This window comes from Aotus nancymaae, unplaced genomic scaffold (genome assembly GCF_030222135.1).
Source record: "Aotus nancymaae isolate 86718 unplaced genomic scaffold, 86718_ANA_hifiasm-v0.15.2.pri h1tg000059l, whole genome shotgun sequence".
NCBI lineage: Eukaryota > Metazoa > Chordata > Mammalia > Primates > Aotidae > Aotus > Aotus nancymaae.
This window is the reverse complement of record NW_026988473.1, coordinates 61393577-61414736: the sequence shown is the minus strand read 5'-3', so window position 1 is coordinate 61414736 and position 21160 is coordinate 61393577. Positions and strand designations below refer to the sequence as shown.

Genomic DNA, 21160 nt, shown 5'->3' with positions numbered 1-21160 from the left:
ATTTCATTGTTTATCCAGTCAACATTCAAGAGCCAGTTATTCAGTTTCCATGAAGCTGTGTGGTTCTGAGTTAGTTCCTGAATTCTGAGTTCTAACTTGATTGCACTGTGGTCTGAGAGACTGTTTGTTATGATTTCCATTCTTTTGCATTTGCTGAGGAGTGATTTACTTCCAATTATGTGGTCAATTTTAGAGTAGGTGTGATGTGGTGCTGAGAAGAACGTATATTCTGTGGATTTGCATTGGAGAGTTCTGTAAATGTCTATTAGGTTTGCTTGGTCCAGGTCCGCATTCAAGTCCTGGATATCTTTGTTATTTTTCTGTTTCCTCAATCTGTCTAATATTGACAATGGGGTGTTAAAGTCTCCCACTATTATTTTGTGGGAATCTAAGTCTCTTGTAACTCATTAAGAACTTACCTTATGTATTTGGGTGCTCCTATATTGGGTATATATATATTTAGGGTCGTTAGCTCTTCCAGTTGCATTGATCCTTTTACCATTATGTAATGTCCTTCTTTGTCTCTTTTGATCTTTGTTGGTTTAAAGTCTATTTTATCAGAGATGAGAATTGCAACTCCTGCTTCTTTTTGCTCTCCATTTGCTTGATAAATCTTCCTCCATCCCTTTATTTTGAGTCTTTGTGTATCCTTGCATGTGAGATGGGTTTCTGGATGCAGCACACAGATGGGTTTTGGCTTTTTATCTAATTTGCCAGTCTGTGTCTTTTGATTGGGGCATTTAGTCCATTTACATTTAGGGTTAATATTGTTATGTGTGAATTTGATCCTGCCAGTTTGATGCTAGTTGGCTGTTTGGTTGAAGATTCTTTTCTTTTTTTTTTTTTTTTTTTTTGAGACGGAGTTTTGCTCATTACCCAGGCTGGAGTGCAATGGCGCGATCTCGGCTCACCGTAACCTCCGCCTCCTGGGTTCAGGCAATTCTCCTGCCTCAGCCTCCTGAGTAGCTGGGATTACAGGCACGCGCCACCGTGCCCAGCTAATTTTATGTATTTTTAGTAGAGACGGGGTTTCACCATGTTGACCAGGATGGTCTCGATCTCTTGACCTCGTGATCCACCCGCCTCGGCCTCCCAAAGTGCTGGGATTACAGGCTTGAGCCACCGCGCCCGGCCTTGAAGATTCTTTTCTTTAAGGATGTTGAATATTGGCCCCCACTCTCTTCTGGCTTATAGGGTTTCTGCTGAGAGATCTGCTATAAGTCTGATGGGCTTCCCTTTGTGGGTAACCTGACCTTACTCTCTGGCTGCCTTTAGCATTGTCTCCTTCATTTCAACCCTGGTGAATCTGATGATTATGTGTCTTGGGCTTGCTCTTCTTGAGGAATATCTTTGTGGTGTCTCTGTATTTCTTGGACTTGAATATTGGCCTGCCTTGCTAGGTTGGGGAAGTTTTCCTGGATAATATCCTGAAGAATATTTTCCAGCTTGGATTCATTCTCTCCGTCACATTCAAGTACACCTATCAAACGTAGATTAGGTCTTTTCACATAGTCCCATATTTCTTGGAGACTTTGTTCATTCCTTTTTACCCTTTTTTTGTCTAATCTTGCCTTCTCATTTTATTTCATTGAGTTGATCTTCGACCTCTGATATCCTTTCTTCTGCTTGGTCACTTTGGCTATTGAAACTTGTGTATGCTTCGTCAAGTTCTTGTGTTTGTTTTTCAGCTCCATCAATTCACTTATATTCCTCTCTAAGTTGTTTATTCTCGTTAGCATTTCATCAAATCTTTTTTCAAGGTTCTTAGTTTCTTTGCATTGGGTTAGAACATATTCTTTTAGCTCACAGAAGTTTCTTATTACCCACCTTCTGAAGTCTGATTCTGTCAATTCATCACACTCATTCTCCATCCAGCCTTGTTCCCTTGCTGGTCAGGAGTTGTGATCCCTTGTAAGAGGAGAGGTGTTCTGGTTTTGCGTGTTTTAATCCTTTTTGAGCTGGTTTCTTCCCATATTTCTGGATTTATCCACCTGTTGTCTTTGTAGTTGTTGACTTTCAGATTGGGTCTCTGAGTGGACATCCAGTTTGTTGGTGATGAAGTTATTTCTTTCTATTTCTTAGTTTTCCTTCTAACAGTTTGGCCCCTCTGCTATAGGACTGCTGAGGTCCACTCCAGGCCCTGCTTGTCTGGGGATCACCTGCAGTGGCTGCAGAACAGTAAGGGTTGCTGCCAGTTTCTTCTTCTGCTATCTTTGTCCCAGAAGGATACCTGCCAGATGTCAGTCTGAGCTCTCCTTTATGAGGTGACTCTTTGGATATATGAGGGTAAGGGAGCTGCTCGAGGAGACAGTCTGTCCTTTATAGGAGCTCAAGTGCTGAGCTGTTCATTCAGAGCTGCTGGGCAGATATATTTAAGTCTGCTGCAGCAGAACTCATAAACTCCTTTTTTTATTATTTTTTTTCCAGGTGCTCTGTCCTGGGGAGTTAGGGCTTTACTTATGAGTTTCTGTTATGCTGCTGTCTTTTTTCAGGGCTGCCCTGCCCAGTGAGGAGGCAGCCTAGTCACTGTCGGCCTGCAGAGGCTTTGCTGAGCTGCTGTGGGCTCCACCCAGCTGCCATGTGAACTTCCCTGCAGTCCTGTTTATACGGGTGTAGTTAGAACTGCCTCGGCAGTGGCGGCCCAACTATATAATGACAGACTCTCTCTGTAATGGCAGGCTGCCTCAGCAATGGCAAAGTACCTCCGTAGTGGTGGAGTGCCTTGGTAATGGTAGACGTCCCTCCAACACAGCGCTGGACTGTCCCAGGTTCAGCTGTGCTTTCTGTGAAGTTCTCAATCCAGAGCGTTTCCGATTGCTGTTCTTTCATGGGGGTGGGACCAGCCGAGCCTGATCACCTGGCTCCCTGACTTAGAGCCCCCCCACCTTTTTTTTAGTTGAACGGTTGACTCTGTCTACCAGGTGTTCCAGTCGCCTGTTGAAAAGGCGCCAGGATCTGTGTGATTTCCCGTGCGGCAACCCACTGTGCCTGTGCCAGCTGAAACAGCCATGCTGAGATTCATGGTGCTTTTTTGCCCAGGAATCTCCTGGCCTGGCTCCCTGTTTCAGACCCCTTTTTAATCAGTTGAATGGGTGCCTCTGTCTGCCAGGAGCTCCAATTACCAGCTAAAACGGTGCCCGGACCTGTGTATTTTGTATGGGAAACCGTCGGCAAAACAGTCACGCTGGTCAAACTAGCTGCGCTGGCGACCCATGGGGCTCCTCTGCCTGGGAATCTCCTGGTCTGTGGGCAATAAAAATCCATCTGGAAATGCAGCGTCCACTCACCCTGCATGCCTTCGCTGGGATCTGCAATCCTGAGGTGCTCCTAATTGGCCATCCTGGATCCCTCTTTTTGAGAATCTTATTCTATGGCCCAGGATGGAGTGCAGTGGCATGAATTTGGCTCACTGCAACTTCTGCCTGCTGGGTTCAAGTGATTCTCGTGCCTCAGCCTCCCAAGTAACTAGGATTATAGGCGTGCACCACAATGCCTGGCTAATTTTTTATTTTTATTTTTAGTAGAGATGGGGGTTTCACCATGTAGGCCAGGCTAGTCTCAAACTCCTGACCTCAAGTGATCCACCTGCCTCGGCCTCCCAAAGTGTTGGGATTGCAGGCGTGAGCCACCGTGCCCAGCCTATACATCATTTTCTAAAAATAGTTGTTTAATTTAAAACATAGTTTTGCACATTAAAAAAAAAAAAAAGTTTTGTACAGGTTGAACACAATGTTCCTGGAGGTGGTGGTGGGAAGATCAGGTCATAGGAGGGTGGCTCAGGAGCCCCAAGCATTGGCCAGGGTTGATTTGGATTGGGTAAGAAATATCAAGAGATGACGAAAAACGGAAGAAGGATGGCAACTGATTGCCATCCCCCAGAGGGAGGGGCTGGCCGAGGGCTCACCCAGCCACCCACAGTGGGATCCTAGCAACCTGTTCCTTGCAACAGTTCCCCTAAGTCCCTCCTGCCGGGTCACTCTCCTCACCCCGGGCCCCGCCCCTTCCTGGGCCCTACCTTTCACGCGCGCCACTACGCGCCGCCTGTCTCTGCCTACTAATTCAGCTTCCACGTGGATTGCGCGTTCCACCCACTCCTTCGGTGCCCTTGAGGCCTTAACCGCTCCGACGGCCTCACTCCTTTCCGGGCGGTTGGGCCGCGCGCCTGTGGGGGCGGGGCCTGGAGCAAGCGACCGAGCCAATGGGGCGCAGCGGCGGCAGCGGCGGCGGCGGCGGCTGGCTCAGACCCCCACGGGCAGCGGTGGAGGCGGGTGGAAGCGGAAAGAGGCGGCGGCCAAGAGGGGATGATGGTGGTGCCTGTGCTGCTGAGAGTGTCGGTGCCGCCATGGGAGCAGGTGGCCTAGTAAGCCCTGTGCACTTCCAGGATCCTGCTCTCCATCTACGCCGACCACATGGAGCGGGAGAAGAAGCGGGACCCCGAGCACCGGGCCCTCTGCAGCCTAGGGCCCTGGGTGAAGTGCTCTGCCGTCCTTGCCTCCAGGTAGCCGGCGTTCAAGCGTGGTCTGGAGCGGCCGCGCGGGCGAGGGCAGAGGCTGGGTGTGGGGAGCCCGAGGCAGGAGCTTGGGCCTGGGGGTGGCGGGGACCGGGCCACGGGGGAATGGACGGGTCGGGCAGGGCGGGGAGCGGCGGCTGGGCGCTCCTGCCCCAGGGGGGCCCGACCCCAGGCCGCACGGCGACGGTGGCAGGGTCTCGAGGCAGCCAGGGAGGGATGAGGTGACAGAATGCAGCCTGGAGGCCGGAGCGGTCGGGGTGCGGTCGGGCTGGCGGGTCTGCGCTGGTCTGGAGCGCGAGGGTCTGAGGAGGGTGGGTCCCGGCTGGCCTGACAGGTTTCCTGGTTCTCGGGAGGCGGGCTGGGGGTGTGGGACCCTGTCCGTCGCACCCGCGAGGCCAGCGGTCGCCTCTTGTCCCCGCATCGCTGTAGCCGAGGCTTTGGGGCCGGCGCGGACTCAGGGGCCTAGCGTTTCCCAGTGTCTTCCTGGTGTTAGGACAGGTGTTTCCTTGGTCAGGCTTCTTTGTACTCCAGCGCTAGTGAGAATTTGCAGACTTACTGGGACGGTGACATTTGCGGGCAAACACGAATTTGACCCTACTCTGGAAGAAGATACCGCCACTTAATATTTCTGATTTCTTGGATTTCCCCTCGTATATTTCAGTGTGCCAGGAGGGTGAAATGGTCTGAGTTTGGGTCTGAGGTTAAGCTTGTCCTTGGAGTAAAGGACAAGTATGTTATGTGTCTAGTGGTGTTTTAGGCATTGGGATGACTTTTAAACGTTGTTGCTTGTTAGTATAATAGGATACCCACAACAGATTAAAAACACATGCTTTGCTAAACTATGAGCGATTGGTTTCTGTTACTGATTATTTTAGTTTTTTTTTTTTCTTTTTTAATGTTGTAATTTGTTTGTCTTACGTTTTAACGCATTAAATTTTCCTAGGCAAGTTACTTTGGAAAAGGGAGGAATTTACGTTTTAAAGGTGGCTGCTGTTTTGTTTGTTTGTTTTTTTGGGGGGATTAAAAACACCAGAAGTTGAAGGAATGATTTCAGAATTGATAGGTTACAATTTTAATAGATATTGTCTAATAGTTAGATGTTTGTTAATATGTTTATTAACAGTAGTCACATTTGAGCAATTTCTTCCCCTCCTGTTGATTGGTAAATTGGTATGCAGACAGAAATGTATAGATCACTGGTTTATTTCGACTCACATATTGTTGATTACATGAACAAGGTAGCATTGGAGTTTGTCTTGTTATGTTGGTTACAAACTTCAGGGTGTGGATCTTTCCACTTAGCCTTATCATGGACCAGATACTCTATCTCATTTGCTCTTAAACCAAAATCCTGTAGCTTTTTACAGGGGAAATAATTATCACATGGCCAAATGAAACATTTTGAAAATGCATTTAAAATGTAGGTATCAGTTTACAGGGGAAAATATATAGATGTGACAAAAAGCTCACTTTTGTTGTTGGTGGTTATTCTGAACCAAGTGAATAGGCTGATTAGACTCTCAGATACTCTTTGAGAAACATCGAGTGTCTTTTATACAAAATTTTTACGTTATTTCCACTTTGGGAAAGGACTTTTAAACTCATAAGTGCCTTCCACCTGAAGTTAGTGGAATGAATAAATACATAAGGAAAACATTATGCAGCAGCACATTTCAAGTATTTAAGAAACAAGAAGAACTAAAAATAACTTTTGATCCTAGGTTAATATGAAATTTAAGTAGAATTATCAATTTTAGATTTTTTTTTTGAAACAAGTAGTCTAAAATAAATGGATCTTTTAACATTGGGTCATGGAAGGAGTACTTTACTGTATGCTTAAGTTCTTAAAGTTGACTTTGTTTAAAGAGAGTTTTGAACCATTTAATAAGCAAACTCTCTAAATATTCTCATAGCTATATATCCTGCAACAGCTGCGTGTTTGTGCATTGTAAAACATCAAGAAGTATATTAAAAGTATATATAAGTACATGTAAGACTAAAGGTAACTGGATCTCTTTATAGTTTAAAATGTGAATTTAATATATTGTGACTGAAAGTGTTTCAGTGCGTAGCTGTGGATATAAAACAGTTTAACTTAGATGCTTGTTAAAGGATAGGTAAAAATCAGATATGTTAATAAGAAGAGTAAATAACTTGCTTTCTATACAGTGAAATTATTTTAAGAAATTTGCTCAGTTTGATCAGCCTGTTTTATAAACTACTTGCAAAAGTCAAGTAGTTTATAAACTTGTTTAATAAATGAATTTACAGGTCAACTTATTTTGGAAATAGTTTATAAACAGGCTGATCAAAATCACATATAATCACATATATATACACATATAGACTAATTTTCTTTTGGATGTAGGTAGATAAAACATTGAAAGTTTTTATTTTGTCAGGCTGAAAGAGACTTTAAATGAAAGCTGATTATTGGAAACCTCAAGTTAGTTTCTTTTGAGTAGTGATTACCATGTAGCAGTACTACTCAAAGATGTGACTCTTAACCATGTAGCAGTACTACTCAGAGATGTGACTCTTAGGAAAAGAAAGTTTGAGCCCAGGTAGGGCACGGTGGCTCATGCCTGTAATACCAGCTCTTTGGGAGGCCGAGGCAGGTGGATCACCTGGGGTCAGGAGTTCGAGACCAGCCTGACCAACATGGAGAAACCCAGTCTCTACTAAAAATACAAAATTTGGTAGGTGGACGTGGTGGTGCATGCCTGTAATTCCAGCTATGCAGGAGGCTGAGGCAGGAGAATTGCTTGAACCTGGGAGACGGAGGTTGTAGTGAGTTGAGATCATGCCATTGCTCTCCAGTCTGGACAACAAGAGTGAAATTCCATCTCAAATAAATAAATAAGAAAGTTTGAAGCCACCTAGCTCATGCCTGTGATCCCAGCACTTTGGGAGGCTGAGGCAGGTGGATCATCTGAGGTCAGGAGTTTGAGACCAGCCTGACCAACATGGAGAAACCCAGTCTCTACTAAAAATACAAAATTTGCTGGGTGTGGTGGTGCATACCTGTAATCTCAGCTACTCGGGAAGCTGAGGCAGGAGAATCACTTGAACCTGGGAAGTGGAGGTTGCAGTGAGCCACGATCGCACCACTGCACTCCAGCCTGGTCAAAAAGAGCAAAACTCCGTTTCAAAAAAAAAAAAAGAGAAAAGTTTGAGCCCAGAGAAAAGTTAACAGATGAAGAAGATTCTGAAGAAAGTCCTCTTCCAGGATCCAGTGTCAACACATGGTTTTGGATTGCTTATACTCAACTTTATTCTCATTTCACAATCCCCAAATGTCCTAATCCAAACAGAATAAGGTAGAGGTTAAAGAGAGAATCTTGAGGGGCATCTGTTATCTGTGTGCAAAGTCCCTTATTATTTTGGGGCCATAATGATGTAAAGGACCAGACTAATTTTAGATTTCTAAAGAAATATTTTCCCAAAATTAGGAGGATACAATAGAAATGCTGATTTTTTTTTTTTTTAGACAGAGTCTCACTCTGTTGCTAGGCTGGAGTGCAGTTGTGTGATCTCAGCTCACTACAGGCTCTGCCTCCTGGGCTTCAAGTGATTCTCCTGTGTCTCCAGCTTCCTGAGTAGCTGGGATTACAGGTACATGCCACCATGCTCTGCTAATTTTGTAAATTTAGTAGAGACAGGGTTTCACCATGTTGGTCAGGATGGTCTTGATCTCTTGACCTCGTGAACCACCATGCCTGATTTTTTATTTCTACCAGGTACAGCCAATAAAAACAAATATCAGACCACTGTCTCTTATCACCATCATTTCATTTAACAAAAGGATATTTTCACTCAAACAGCTGGAAAGAACAGAATCTGTCACAATAAATTTTATTTTTTGAGATGGAGTCTTGCTCTGTCACCCAGCTGGAGTGCAGTGGGACCATCAATCTTGGCTTACTGGTACCTCCACCTCCTTGGTTTGAGTGATTCTTCTACCTCAGCATCCTGAGTAGCTGGAACTACAGGCATGCACCACCATGCCCAGCTAATTTTTGTATTTGTAGTTGAGATGGGGTTTCACCATGTTGGCCAGGATTATCTCAATCTCTTGACCTTGTGATCTGCCTGCCTTGGCCTCCCAAAGTGCTAGGATTACAGGCATGAGCCACTACACCTGGCCAGAATAAAAGATCTTTAAGTGGAATCATTTAGTTATATTGAAAAGTTTACTTTCAGACCAGCCTGACTAACATGGTGAAACGGTGTCTCTACTAAAAATATAAAATTAGCTGGGTGTGGTGATATGCACCTGTAATCCCAGCTACTCCAAAGACAGAGGCAGGAGAATCACTTGAACCCAGGAGGCAAAAGTTGCAGTAAGCAGAGATGGTGCCATTGCACTCCAGCTGGGCTACAAGAGTGAAACTCCGTCTCAAAAAAAAAAAAAAAGCTTACTTTTCACCATTTTCCCATAAATCAATGAAAATTCTGCTGCAAACTTACACCAGCATGCCAGCTAAGATTAAGTTAGCCCTCCCTGCCCCCTTGGTTTGGTACACTGAGTTCAAATCTAAGGGATCTGGGGGGGCTTCCAGCTCTCCCAGTTCTTAGACTTGTGGCCTTATCTTCATGGTGCCTGAATTTCTTATGTGAAATAGGGATTTTTACACCTACTTAGGGCCTGGCTAACACCTGTAATCCCAGCACTTTGGAAGGCTGACACCTGGTGGATCTCTTGAGCTCAGGAGTTTTAGACCAGACTGGGCAACAGGGCAAAACCCTGTCTCTACAAAAAATGTAAAAATTAACTGGGCATGGTGGTGCATGATTTTAGTTCCAGCTTCTTGGGAGGCCGAGGTGTGAGGATCACTTGAGCACAGGAGGCTGAGATCACTGTGGAGTGAGCCATGATGGTGCCATTGCACTCCAAGCTGGATGGTAGAGAGAGATCTTATCTCAAAAAACAAACAAACAAGCCTACTTTGCCAGATGAATGTTAGGATGAAAAGTGATTACATATATGTTCCTGAAATAAAGTCTGTCCTCAGTTATAGCTGTTACCATTGATTGGAGATGTTACTTTTTTTTTTCAGTATTTGATAATAAATGCCTTTAAGTATAAGTTTCTTGTATATAGTCATTTATATGTTTGAATGTATTTTATTGCTGACTTCATGGCATAGCATAAAGATGTATTCATTTAAAACACTTAAAGTTGTGCAAGAGAAACTAATATGCAGAATATTCTTTTTTTTTTTTTTTTTAATGAGATGAAGTCTTGCTCTGTCACCCAGGCTGGAGTGCAGTGGTGCGATCTCGGCTCACTGGAACCTCTGCCTCCTGGGTTCAAGTGATTCCCCTGCCTCAGCCTTCCAACTAGCTGGGATTACACGCACCCACCACCATGTCTGGCTAATTTTTGTGTTTTTAGTAGAGACAGGATCTCACCACGTTGTTCAGGCTGGTCTTGAACTCCTGACCTCAGGTGATCTGCCCGCCTCAGCCTCCCAAAGTGCTGAGATTACCAGCATCAGCCACCATACCCAGCCCTAATATGCAGAATATTGTATATAGGTATTTTCTATATATTAGACCCCCTCTAAGAAGGGTTTCTATGTAAGAGTAGTACAAATGATCTGGAAAGGTTAATAGGCTTGACAAATTTATGTTTCTTAACACTGTAAAAGTAGTCTGGTTGTCCTATGGTATATGCATAGGACATATACCGTATGGGTTGGTTCCAGGACCCCTATTTCTACTAAAATCCTGGCATTCTCAAGTCCCCACTGTGGGCCCTGCAGATCCTGGGTATGTGAAAAGTTGGGCCTCCATATATGCAGGTCTGCATTTGGTTGAAAAAGATCCACATATAAATGGGCCCATGCAGCTCAAACCCGTGTTGTTCAAGGGTCCACTGTATTTGAAAATGAAGTCCACAAAAAAAGTTGCCTTGTTTTACAAAATCTTGGATTATTACCTCTCTCATACCTTAAAAAAAAAGTACCATCTATTTACTACCCCATTGAAATAATAAAACTTTTATAATAGAACTTAGGGCCAGATGTGGTGATTCACATCTGTAATCCCAGTACTTTGGGAGGCTGATGTGGGCAGATCACCTGAGGCCAGGAGTTTGAGACCAGCCAGGCCAACATGGTGAAACTCCGTCTCTACTAAAAATATAAAAAATTAACTGGGTGTGGTGGTGTGCACCTGTAATCCCAGCTACTCCTGAGACTGAGGCAGGAGAATCACTTGAACCCTGGAGGCAGAGGTTGCAGTGAGCCGAGTATGCCACTGCATTCCAGCCTGGGCAATGAGTGAAACTCCATCTCAAAAAAAAAAAAAAATAGCCATGCATGGTGGTGGGTGCCTGTAATAGCTTCTCGGGAGACTGAGACAGGAGAATCACCTGAACCCAGGAGTGAAAGCTACAGTGAGCCCAGATCACACCATTGCATTCTAGCCTGGACAACGAGCGAAACTCTGTCTCAAAAAAAATATATAGAACCTAGAAGTATTTATTGCTCCTTGCTTTGTCTGAGACTCAGAGGTTAAGCAACTTGCCCAAGCTAACACAGGTAGTAGCAAATTGAGACTTGACACCTGGCTTCCAGAGTACTTATTTAGAGTCACCTCTGCACCCCCATTTTAAAAATTAAATCTTGTCTAGGTAATGCATTTGCTGCTTCAGGTTTGAAAGATAACAAGGCATGTACAGTGAAAAGTCATCATATCCCTTCCCCCAAACAGACAGTTCTCCCTGTCAGTAGGCCACTGTGAAACTTTCCAGAGCCATTTGACACATAGACAAACATCCATATGACCGTATTATTCCTCCTTTTCTTTTTTCTTTTTTTTTTTTTTTTGAGACGGAGTTTTGCTCTTGTTACCCAGGCTGGAGTGCAATGGTGCAATCTCGGCTCACCACAACCTCCACCTCCTGGGTTCAGGCAATTCTCCTGCCTCAGCCTCCTGAGTAGCTGGGATTACAGGCACGTGCCACCATGCCCAGCTAATTTTTTGTATTGTTAGTAAAGACGGGGTTTCACCATGTTGACCAGGATGGTCTCGATCTCTTGATGTCGTGATCCACCCGCCTCGGCCTCCCAAAGTGCTGGGATTACAGGCGTGAGCCACCGTTCCCGGCCCTCCTCCTTTTCTTTTTTTTAACAGGGGAGTGTCATGTATGTGTTCTGATAAATAGCCTGCTTTGGCTTGGCATTTGTTCCATTACTCCTGTACTTTAAATGCTTGCATTTATATTTAGTGAAATGTTAATAACTGCTAAGACATAAAAGAGAATTTGTTCTAGTAGTTTTGACTAACCAAGATGAATTTAAGAAATAAAATTCTTAACATTGTCATTGTTTCTTGGTATGGAAATTTTAGAAGCAGGTTGAACTGAAAAGAGTCCAAGAGGAATAGAGAAATATCACAAAGAAGTGAATCTGGACCATGGTAGAGATAAATGTTAATACTTACAGGTAATACTATGTGCTAGGCAGTGGTCTAAATGCTTTACATATATTATTAAAGTCTCACAACAGTCCCATGAGGCAGGTAGCTTTTATCACCATTTTACAGATGAGTAAACTGAGCCACACAAACTGACTGACACTTGATCCAGGTAGTACAGTGGCAGAGGCCTGAATCTAACCCAGGCAGTCTGGCTCAAGAGTCCAATCTCTTTACCACTACTCTTTCTTTCTGTCTTCCTGTCTTCCCTTCTTTCTTTTTTCTTCCTTTCCCTCCCTCTCTCCATCTTTCCCTCTCCTTCCCTTTCCTTTCCTTCCCTCCCCTCCCCTCCTTTTTCCTGCCTTCCCTTCCTTCCCTGATTTCCCTCTTTCCTTCCTTTCCTTTTTTCTTTTCTTTCCTTTATTTTTTGAGACATTGTCTGACTCTGTCTACCCAGGCTGAGTGCCGTGGTGCAATCATGGCTTACTGCAGCCTCGATCTCTCCACATCAAGTAATCCCCCCACCTCAGCTTCCCAATTAGCTGGGTCTACAGGTACACACCCCACCATGCCTGGCTCATTTTTTCTATTTTTCATAGTTCTCACTTTGTTGCCTGGGCTTGTCTCAAACTCCTGGCCTCAAGCAATCCTCCCACCTTGGCCTCCCAAAGGGCTGGGATTACAGTTGTGAGCACCACAACCAGCCTTTTACCACTACTTCTAATTCTATTTAGATAATATTGTTAGAGCGATAACCACATCAACCAGATTCTTAAAATTGCCAAAAAAAAAAAAAAAAAAAAAAAAAAAAGCTGCCATTTTTGGTATCTGTATGACAAAAATATGTAGAGTTTTATTATAGCTTTTACCTGTTTAGAGCACTCTTTGGAAAGGCAGGGAAATTACTGTGATGGTATTGGTATTTCAGAAGTAAGTTCCTAAAGTGTTTGCCTTCTAAACCAGAAGGTGTGAGAACTTGGTTTGTCACACCTAGTTAGCTAACAGATAAGCAGTGGGGGTGAGCTATCTGGAAGACTTAGCCAGTTAGCCTACGGAGGAAGGAGATAGGGAATCTAGGCACCTGGAGGGAGGGAGAAGAGTTTCTTTGAATCTGTCCTGGGTTGGGGTAGCTCTTTCTGAGGGAGGCCTTGTCATGTGGACCTGCTGTACACAGATGGGAGAATTGGACTTGAGGTGTGGTGCTAGCTAAAGCATCACACGGATCTGGAAATTTAAGAGTTCATTTTCTCAATCATTAGGAAGAACTTGAAAGTGTAGCAAATTGTGGTCATTTGAGAAGGAGAGCAAGTGGTCATATTTGAATGTAACATACTTAACTGGGTTGGGAAAGAACCCGAATCTAGAGCTTGGCCATAAAAAATGCAAAACCAGGTGTTCTTGTAAACCATGTACTCTTGTAAACACTGGTAAGACATAGCACTGAGCCCTGGGCCTTTCTTCTATAAAGTGCTTGTACAGGCTGAGGATCCCTAATCTGAAAATCCAAACTCTGAAATTCCCTGGTGAGCATTTCATTTGAGTGTCATATTGGCACTCACAGTTTTGGGATTTTGGAACATTTTGGATTTTGCACTTTGAGATTTGTGATGCTCAACCGATATATAATGCACATATTCCCAAATCTGAAAAAATTCCAAATCCAAAGATTTCTGCTCCAAAGCATTGAGATAAGGAATACTCAACCTGTAATGGATTGTGCTAGACATGTATTAGATTACCAGTTTTCAAGATTTGTGTCTCAGAATCCTTGTTCTGTGTCAGTGAAACAGGGATTTCATACACCTTTGATTCACATTTTAATGTTTTAAACTTTAAAATGTTATAAATGTTTATATACACTCAAGTGCATATCATGCTAAATTTTCATATATTAGGACAACTGATTTGTACCATCAGGTTATCTCAACAGAGTTATACTGAGTGAAGGCTGGGTGTGGATCATGCCTGTTATCCCAGCACTTTGTGATGCCAAAGCGGGTGGATCACCTGAGGTCAGGAGTTCAAGACCAGCCTGACCAACATGATGAAACTGTGTCTTTACAAAAAATACAAAAATTAGCCAGGCATGGTGGTGGAAGCCTGTAATCCCAGCTACTGGAGAGGCTGAGGTGGGAGACTCACTTGAACCCAGGAAGTAGAGATTGCAGTGAGCCAAGATTGTGCCCACTGCACACCAGCCTGGGTGACAGAGCAAGACTCCATCTCAAAAAAAAAAAAAAAAGAAAAAAGAGAGAGAATTAAAGGTTACATACTGTATGATTGCATTTATGTAACATTATTGAAATAACAAGACTGCAGACATGGAGAACAAATTTAGTGGTTGCTAGGAGTTAGGAATGGGAGGTGAGGGTTGGTGTGGTTATAAAGTGGTAGCATGAGGGAGCTGTGTAGGGATGGAACAGTTCTCTATCTCAGGTGTGACTATACAAAGCTGCAAATGTGATAAAATTTCATACAACCACACACACACACACACACACACACACGTACTGCATACAAATCCTAGCATTCTCAAGTCCCATTTTACATACAAAACTATTGAAACCTGAATAAACTTGGGATTGTACCAAGGTCAGTTTCCCGATGGTGACAGTGTACTAGAGTCACATAAGTTATAACATTGGAGGAATTTGGGTGAGTGAATTTGGGACCTCCCTGTGTACTACTTTTTTGCAAATTCCTAAGGTTTGTAATTATGGTACTTTTAAAATAAAAAGTTGGCCAGGCATGGTGGCTCACGCCTGTAATCCCAGCACTTTGGGAGGCTGAGGCAGGTGGATCACCTGAGGTCAGGAGTTCAAGACCAGCCTGGACAACATGGTAAAACCCCGTCTCTACCAAAAATGCAAAAATTAGCCAGGCATGGTGGGATGTGCACCTGTAGTCTCAGCCACCTGGGAGGCTGAGGCATGAAAATTGCTTTCAACCTGGGATGCAGAGGTTGCAGTGAGCTGAGATCACACCACTGCACTCCAGCCTGGGCAACAGAGCAAAACTCCATCTCAAAATAATATAAAAAGTGAAAAAGCAAGCAAACAAACAAACAAACAAAAAAATGCATTTAGAATATTTGAGAGAAAATAAGCAAAAGGAAAAAAATGTAAATTGTCTATAATGCTCATACCCAGGACAACAATCCTTGGAATAGAGTTTCTCACTTTGTGTATAGACTTGAAAGTTTTTGAATGCCATTTTATTTTTTTAGGCTGGGCGTGGTGGCTCATGCCTGTAATCCCAGCATTTGGGAGGCCAAGGTGGGTATATCACGAAGCCAAGAGATTGAGACCATCCTGGCCAACATGGTGAAATCCATTCTCTATTAAAAATACAAAAATTAGCTGGGCGTGGTGGCACCTAACTGTAGTCCCAGTTACTACTAGGGAGGCTGAGGCAGCAGAATTGCTTGAACCCTAGAGGTGGAGGTTGCAGTGAGCCGAGATCACACCATTGCATTCCAGCCTGGGTGACAGAGGGAGACTCTGTCATTTGAGAAGAAGTTGTCTCAGGGAAAAAAAAAAAGCTGTTTTATTTTTTAATTAAAATTGTTTTTTTTCTTTTCCTCTTCAGAAAGGATAAAAATATTATTGATTAGTGAGACTGTAGTTTTATGTTGATATTTTGAAATTTCAGGGTGATGCTTGTTTGCTCTGTTAACATTACGTAAGCATATTCAGTACTCTCAGAACTAATTGCATTACGTAATGATATGACTGCCTTATGCATATATCAGCATTAGTACATATTGTAAACTTTTTATTTTTTACCAAAAAGTTTACAACTACCAAGTATTCACATTCTTTAATATTATTACAGAATTAATTTAGAAATTTTCTACTTTTAAAACTTCTGGACAGGTGTAATTAAATACTTAGATAAATATACTATTTAAAAAACACACAAAAAACATTCTTTATCATTTGCAAAACAAGCTTTATCATCTACTCATCTTTATCAGTCAGGTTTTTCTTGATACCATGCAATCAAAACAAAACAAATTTGACATAAGACTGCCTAATTATCCATAAAGTGTGTGTTCATCAGAAGAATTTTATTGTTCTCATTATACATGTTCCACATTAGAATGTGTTTTTTTTGTTTTTTGTTTTTTGTTTCAGATGGAGTCTCACTCTGTCACCCAGGCTGGAATGCAGTGGTGCGATCTCGTCTCACTGCAACCTCCTCCCAGCTTCAAGTGATTCTCCTGCCTCAGCCTCTTGAGTAGGTGGGACTACAGGCATGTGCCACCATGTCCTGCTAAGTGTGTGTGTGTGTGTGTGTGTGTGTGTGTGTGTATTTTTAGTAGAGACATGGTTTCACCATGTTGTTCAGGCTGGTCTCAAATTCCTGACCTCAAATGATACTCCCTCCTCAGCCTCCCAAAGTGCTGTGATTACAGGCATGAGCCACCATACTCAGTCACATTTCAGCTTTAAAATACACTGATAGAAAAGAATACTGCTTTAATCTGTTTCTTATGTATAGATCCACATAAAATTCATTTAGAAAAATGTTCTTGTACTAAAATGTTTAAAGCTTATGGTTTGGATTATGATTTTTAAGTTTTATTTTGTAGTTAGCATCTCTAGGGGAATTTCAGGGACACTGTTGCTGTCTTGTGATTATTGATCCTTTTAAAAATCATTGTATTTGAGAAATAAAGTAGTAGAAAAGCTATGACAAAATAGGGAATTAAAGTAGACAGTATACTCCACTGTGTTTAAAGAGTTTGATTAATTGCTGTACATTGTGCTAGTGGTTAAGATCTGGGACTCTGGAGTCAACCTGAGTTGAAGTCTTGGCTCTGTCACTTGATCTCTTGTCTCAGTTTCTTCCTCCATAAAATGAGGGTACTAATAGTGTTAACTCATGGGATTACTGTGACTGTGAAGTGCACTAGTACATGTCAATAGTCCTGGTCTCTAGCATAAAGGTACTCATAAAACATAATTATTATTTTAGAACATGGTTAAGATCTTACTGTATGTTTAATATGTCTTTTCCTCACTTAACATATTGTGGCTGGGCGTGGTGGCCATAATCCCAGCACTTTGAGTGGCTGAGGTGGGTGGATCATCTGAGGTCAGGAGTTTGAGACCACCCTGGCCAACATAGTGAAACCCAGTCTCTACTAAAATTACAAAAATTAATCCCAGCTGCTTAGGAGGCTAAGGCAGGAGAATCTCTTGAAGCAGGGAGGCGGAGGTTGCAGTGAGCCAAGATTGTGCCATTGTACTCCAGCATGGGTGACAGTGAGACTCTGTTTAAAAACAAAAAAACAAACAGACAAAATATCACAACTATTTTCCCATGTTGTGAAAAATTCCACCAGTAATGTAAGAGAATATTGAGTGCCCTGCACCCTTGCTAATATTGGGCATTCTCACTTTTTAGATATTTGGCAATATGATATATGAAAACTGTCACGTCATTTTTGATTTGCATTTTCCCCAAGCATCAGTGAGGTTTAATGGTTTTCACATTTAAAAAAAAGTATTTTAAAATTTATAATCACCTTGTTTGATAATGAGGTTTTCATGTTTTTATTAACTGTGTTTCTTCTCCTGCCTAGATGAATCTTAGAATTTTTCACATTGATTTAGACAAATGCTAGTACAAAGGTCTTTTTAAGTCTATGAAAATATTAATTATTTTTCTTGGTCACCTTTGTCTGTAGATTCAAGTTTAGAAGGGCATTTCCCATTCTGATGTCATGTAAATATGTGTAATTTGTTAGTTTTAAAAAACATGACTTCTTTAATCCCCTAGATTGTAGTTTACTAGCTGTTACATTAGTCTTCTGGATATTGCCTGTTCATACCTTTGCCCATTTTTCCCCCTTCTGGGTTGTTTATCTTTTCTTCTTATTGCTTTATAGGAGTTCTTTAGATATTACAATGATTAATCTTTTGTTATATATGCTACATGTATTTTCTTCTCATTTGTTACTTGTCTTTTAATTTTGTTTATGGTGTCTTTATATAGAAGTTTTAACTTATGTGGTCAAATCTTTAACTTAAAAAAAATTCTTCATTATTCAATTTGAAAATCACTTCTTTATAGCTTTTGGGTTTTTTTTTTTTGTTTTCTTGTTCAGCAAACTCCCTACCATCCCAAGATTATCTTTTAAGTATTTTCATATATTTTAATGTGAAAATTTTTTTTCACACTGAGCTTATTTAGTTTGTATGGAATTTCCTTTTGTGTCTAGTGAGGGTAGGAGTCTAATTTTTTCCCAAATGGATAGGCTTTTGGGAATGCTGATAGGCTTTTGAGAGACAATCAGTGTCTCTCAGTTCACTGATTTGTTCATATTTCAAATGCCACAAGGTTTTCCTGCATACATAAGGCCTCTTTCTGGATTCTCAGTTCTGTTCCAGTGACAGGTCTATCTGTGTTTATTCCATTACCTCCTCTCCCCTGTAGCTTTTTATAGAATTTTGATGTCTAATAGGGCAAATATGCTCATTTTCAAATTTTTCTTAGCTAGTCTCATGAATTACTACTTCTGGTGAATTTTAGAATAATTTTGATGAGTTTTTTTTTTTTTTTTTTTTTTTTTTTTTTTTTGACATTGAAAGCACTCCTCATTTGTTCAGCCAAAGTTGCCAACGTGGAGATTGGCACAAAGCCCTGAGTATTCCCCGCAATTCCTGAATCCAGAGGCATCATGCAGGCATTAACCCATATTTATCTTCAGGTCTGGCAAAGATGAATGCAAGTAAATGGGTAGCAGAGGTGAGATTTTCAGTCAGTGGGTTTTCTGGTTAAGAACAGGTGGGCGAGAGTTTGGGCTCCTCCTCTCTCATAGGTGAAAAGAACTGACAGGTTTTTACAAGATATATGTCACAATCTAAAAATGATTCACTCTGCAAGGCATGAAATAGTTCTTGCTTTATAAAAATAGTACTGCAATTTAAAAAAAAAAAGCACTTCTGCCAAAGGAACCATGTTCCCACATTGCAAACAAGGTGTTCTGCTTAAACAGAATAAGATCCACCACCCCCATCCATCCTTCCTTGCCTGTTCCCCTCCCAATTTGAGTCGTGTCATTCATGCCAGTGTTCTGGGTGGTAGGGATGCTATGGCCACCTAAGGCAGGGAGCCCTGGGAGGTGGGAGGGCTTGCATGGTTAAGTACACCAGAACTGAAGAGCAAAGGGTCAGCTGTCTTCATCTAGAATCTCTGGATGTTCCTTCCAGAAAGCATCCCCAATGATATCGCAGTACAAGGGCACTGGTTTAGTCTTGGTTCGGGTCACTGCCATCTTTTTTCCTTCCATTTCTGTTGGCAGCTTAATTTCTTTTGTCATGACTTCATCCACCTTCTGCCATATCAGCACCGTCCCTTTCCTATATATCAGCGGCTCATTATTATAGTTGATATTGAATTCAGAAAACAAAATCTCATTCTTGTCTGCTGCAAGAGTTCCCTGTAATCTCCCTTGGGCTTCTACTGGTGTTAGTCCAGATTGTTGTATAAGTGCCCAGAAAACTGTATTATAAAGATTATTGATGTGACAATTTGCTTGTCGCCAGCTGAGGTAGTCCTTTAAGGTCTGGTTGCTAGGATACACCGCGACTCTTCCATCAAAGCCTGGGGGATACAGAAGGGGCTGGTCCTCAAAGTAATTCCGCCAATAAAACACATAGCTGGAGGCGAACTGGGAGGCCACGTGGGTCATGAACTTACTGGCTCTTCTTTTAAACCAATTGGTTTTCCGCTTCAACACAAAGCTGTACTCATCACTCTGTCCATATGCAATCACAATATCCTCTAGTTCTTCCATCACGGTCTGGGCACATTTGGTCATCAGGTGGAGAGCACGGCTGTCATTAGGTTTTGCAAAGTTGTGCTTCTCGGCAAACCGATGGAAATTCCTGCCGTCCAGCCGCACTACCACCCAGCAGTGGGCCAAGCAGGTGTCATCAGCTTCGAAGTCCCTCACGTACTCGAACTTGCTTTTTGCCATGTTTGCCCCCAATCTCAGACACCGTCTTAGAGTGATGGAAGTGGTGGCCAAGGAATCGTGAACCTTAACTTTACAGGCGTTCCACATTCCCCCAATTTTGATGAGTTTTAACACAAATTCCATTAAGATTTTGATTAGAATTGTGCTAAATTTATAGATGAATATGGGAAGGAGTCAGTTCTCACTAGCAGGTCTTTCCATTGAGGAGCATACTGTATATGTCTATTCTGGAGTTGCCTCTCTGATAATGGTTTTAACCTAGATGCTCATGGTAGCATTGTTTTGTTCTAAACACATGTATTACAAAGATAGTATTAGAGTAAATTAGTTGAGGGAAAAGCCTCATATCATCTCTCCCTGTTTTCACTTCTCTTTTCACCTTTAATTTTGGGTCTAAAGAGATTTTATCATGATATATGGTATATGTATACTCAGGCTCTTGTAACAATTGGCAGTATAGTATGATCTCTTTTTCTTATTGTCATTAATGTAATGATTAAGGACTATTTAATCAAGTTGATAACTGTACTTAACTCTTATGTTAGATATGAAAGATGTTTCCAATTTCTGGGAGTACACATTAAGATAGTGCTTTTACTCTTGTTTTATTTGAAAAATGCTTCAGGAGGGGTTGTTTTACTTTTTTTTGAAAAAACTCTTGAAGTACTATTTAGTTGTTGTGAAAGTTTCGTACAGTATTGCAGCTTATAAAGAAGAAAGTGCCTTTTGGGAAGGCGAGAGTTTTGTTCTCCAAACTTTCAGTCACTGAAGTGCCTCCTTGTTCCTTTTCCATATGTTTGTATCATCTGTACTGTTAATTTGTGACAGTTTTCTTAAAATTTACTAAAGAATAACAAAATATCTTAGACTAGATAGTATATAAAAAAAAATTTACTAAAGAAACCCAAAAATCCTTAGTGATAAGAGCTGTGAGCTCATACATTGATGTATGTTAGATAAATACATAACATTGATGTTTAATGTACATTGCTGTATATTAAGAAATATATAACATTGATGCATATTAAATAATTTATTCAAAGGTATGTATATTTTATGACATTGGCACAGTGAGTGGAAGTATAGGTTCTGAAATCAAGGTTTCATGGTTTTAAATCCTGATTCTGCTATGTCCTTCCTCAATAATACTAGATAATAAACTTAAGCCTCTGTTTCCATTTTATTTGTTAAATGAGGTTAGTATGCCACTGCCTTGTAAGGTTATTATAAAATTA

At 41.8% G+C, this 21160-nt stretch overlaps 1 protein-coding gene and 1 long non-coding RNA gene across 2 annotated transcripts in view; one reads left to right on the top strand and one right to left on the bottom strand.

The window, feature by feature from the left end:
• Positions 1 to 4257: 4257 nt before the first annotated feature.
• LOC110568461 (uncharacterized) overlaps positions 4258 to 21160 on the top strand; it is a 73934-nt gene continuing 57031 nt past the window's right edge. Inside the window, exon 1 of the long non-coding RNA XR_010338374.1 lies at positions 4258 to 4498. This is a non-coding gene — a long non-coding RNA (uncharacterized LOC110568461). The remainder of the gene's footprint in view (positions 4499 to 21160) is intronic.
• LOC105716558 (probable tRNA(His) guanylyltransferase) lies at positions 18830 to 20012 on the bottom strand. Its single transcript, XM_012451257.2, has one exon. The coding sequence runs from the start codon at positions 20010 to 20012 to the stop codon at positions 19116 to 19118; it is 897 nt and encodes a 298-aa protein (XP_012306680.2). The 3' UTR covers positions 18830 to 19115.

Bases quoted from the DNA above. Each gene is read 5' to 3' on its own strand.
- LOC105716558 (XM_012451257.2), bottom strand. From the start codon at position 20,012: ATGTGGAACGCCTGTAAAGTTAAGGTTCACGATTCCTTGGCCACCACT.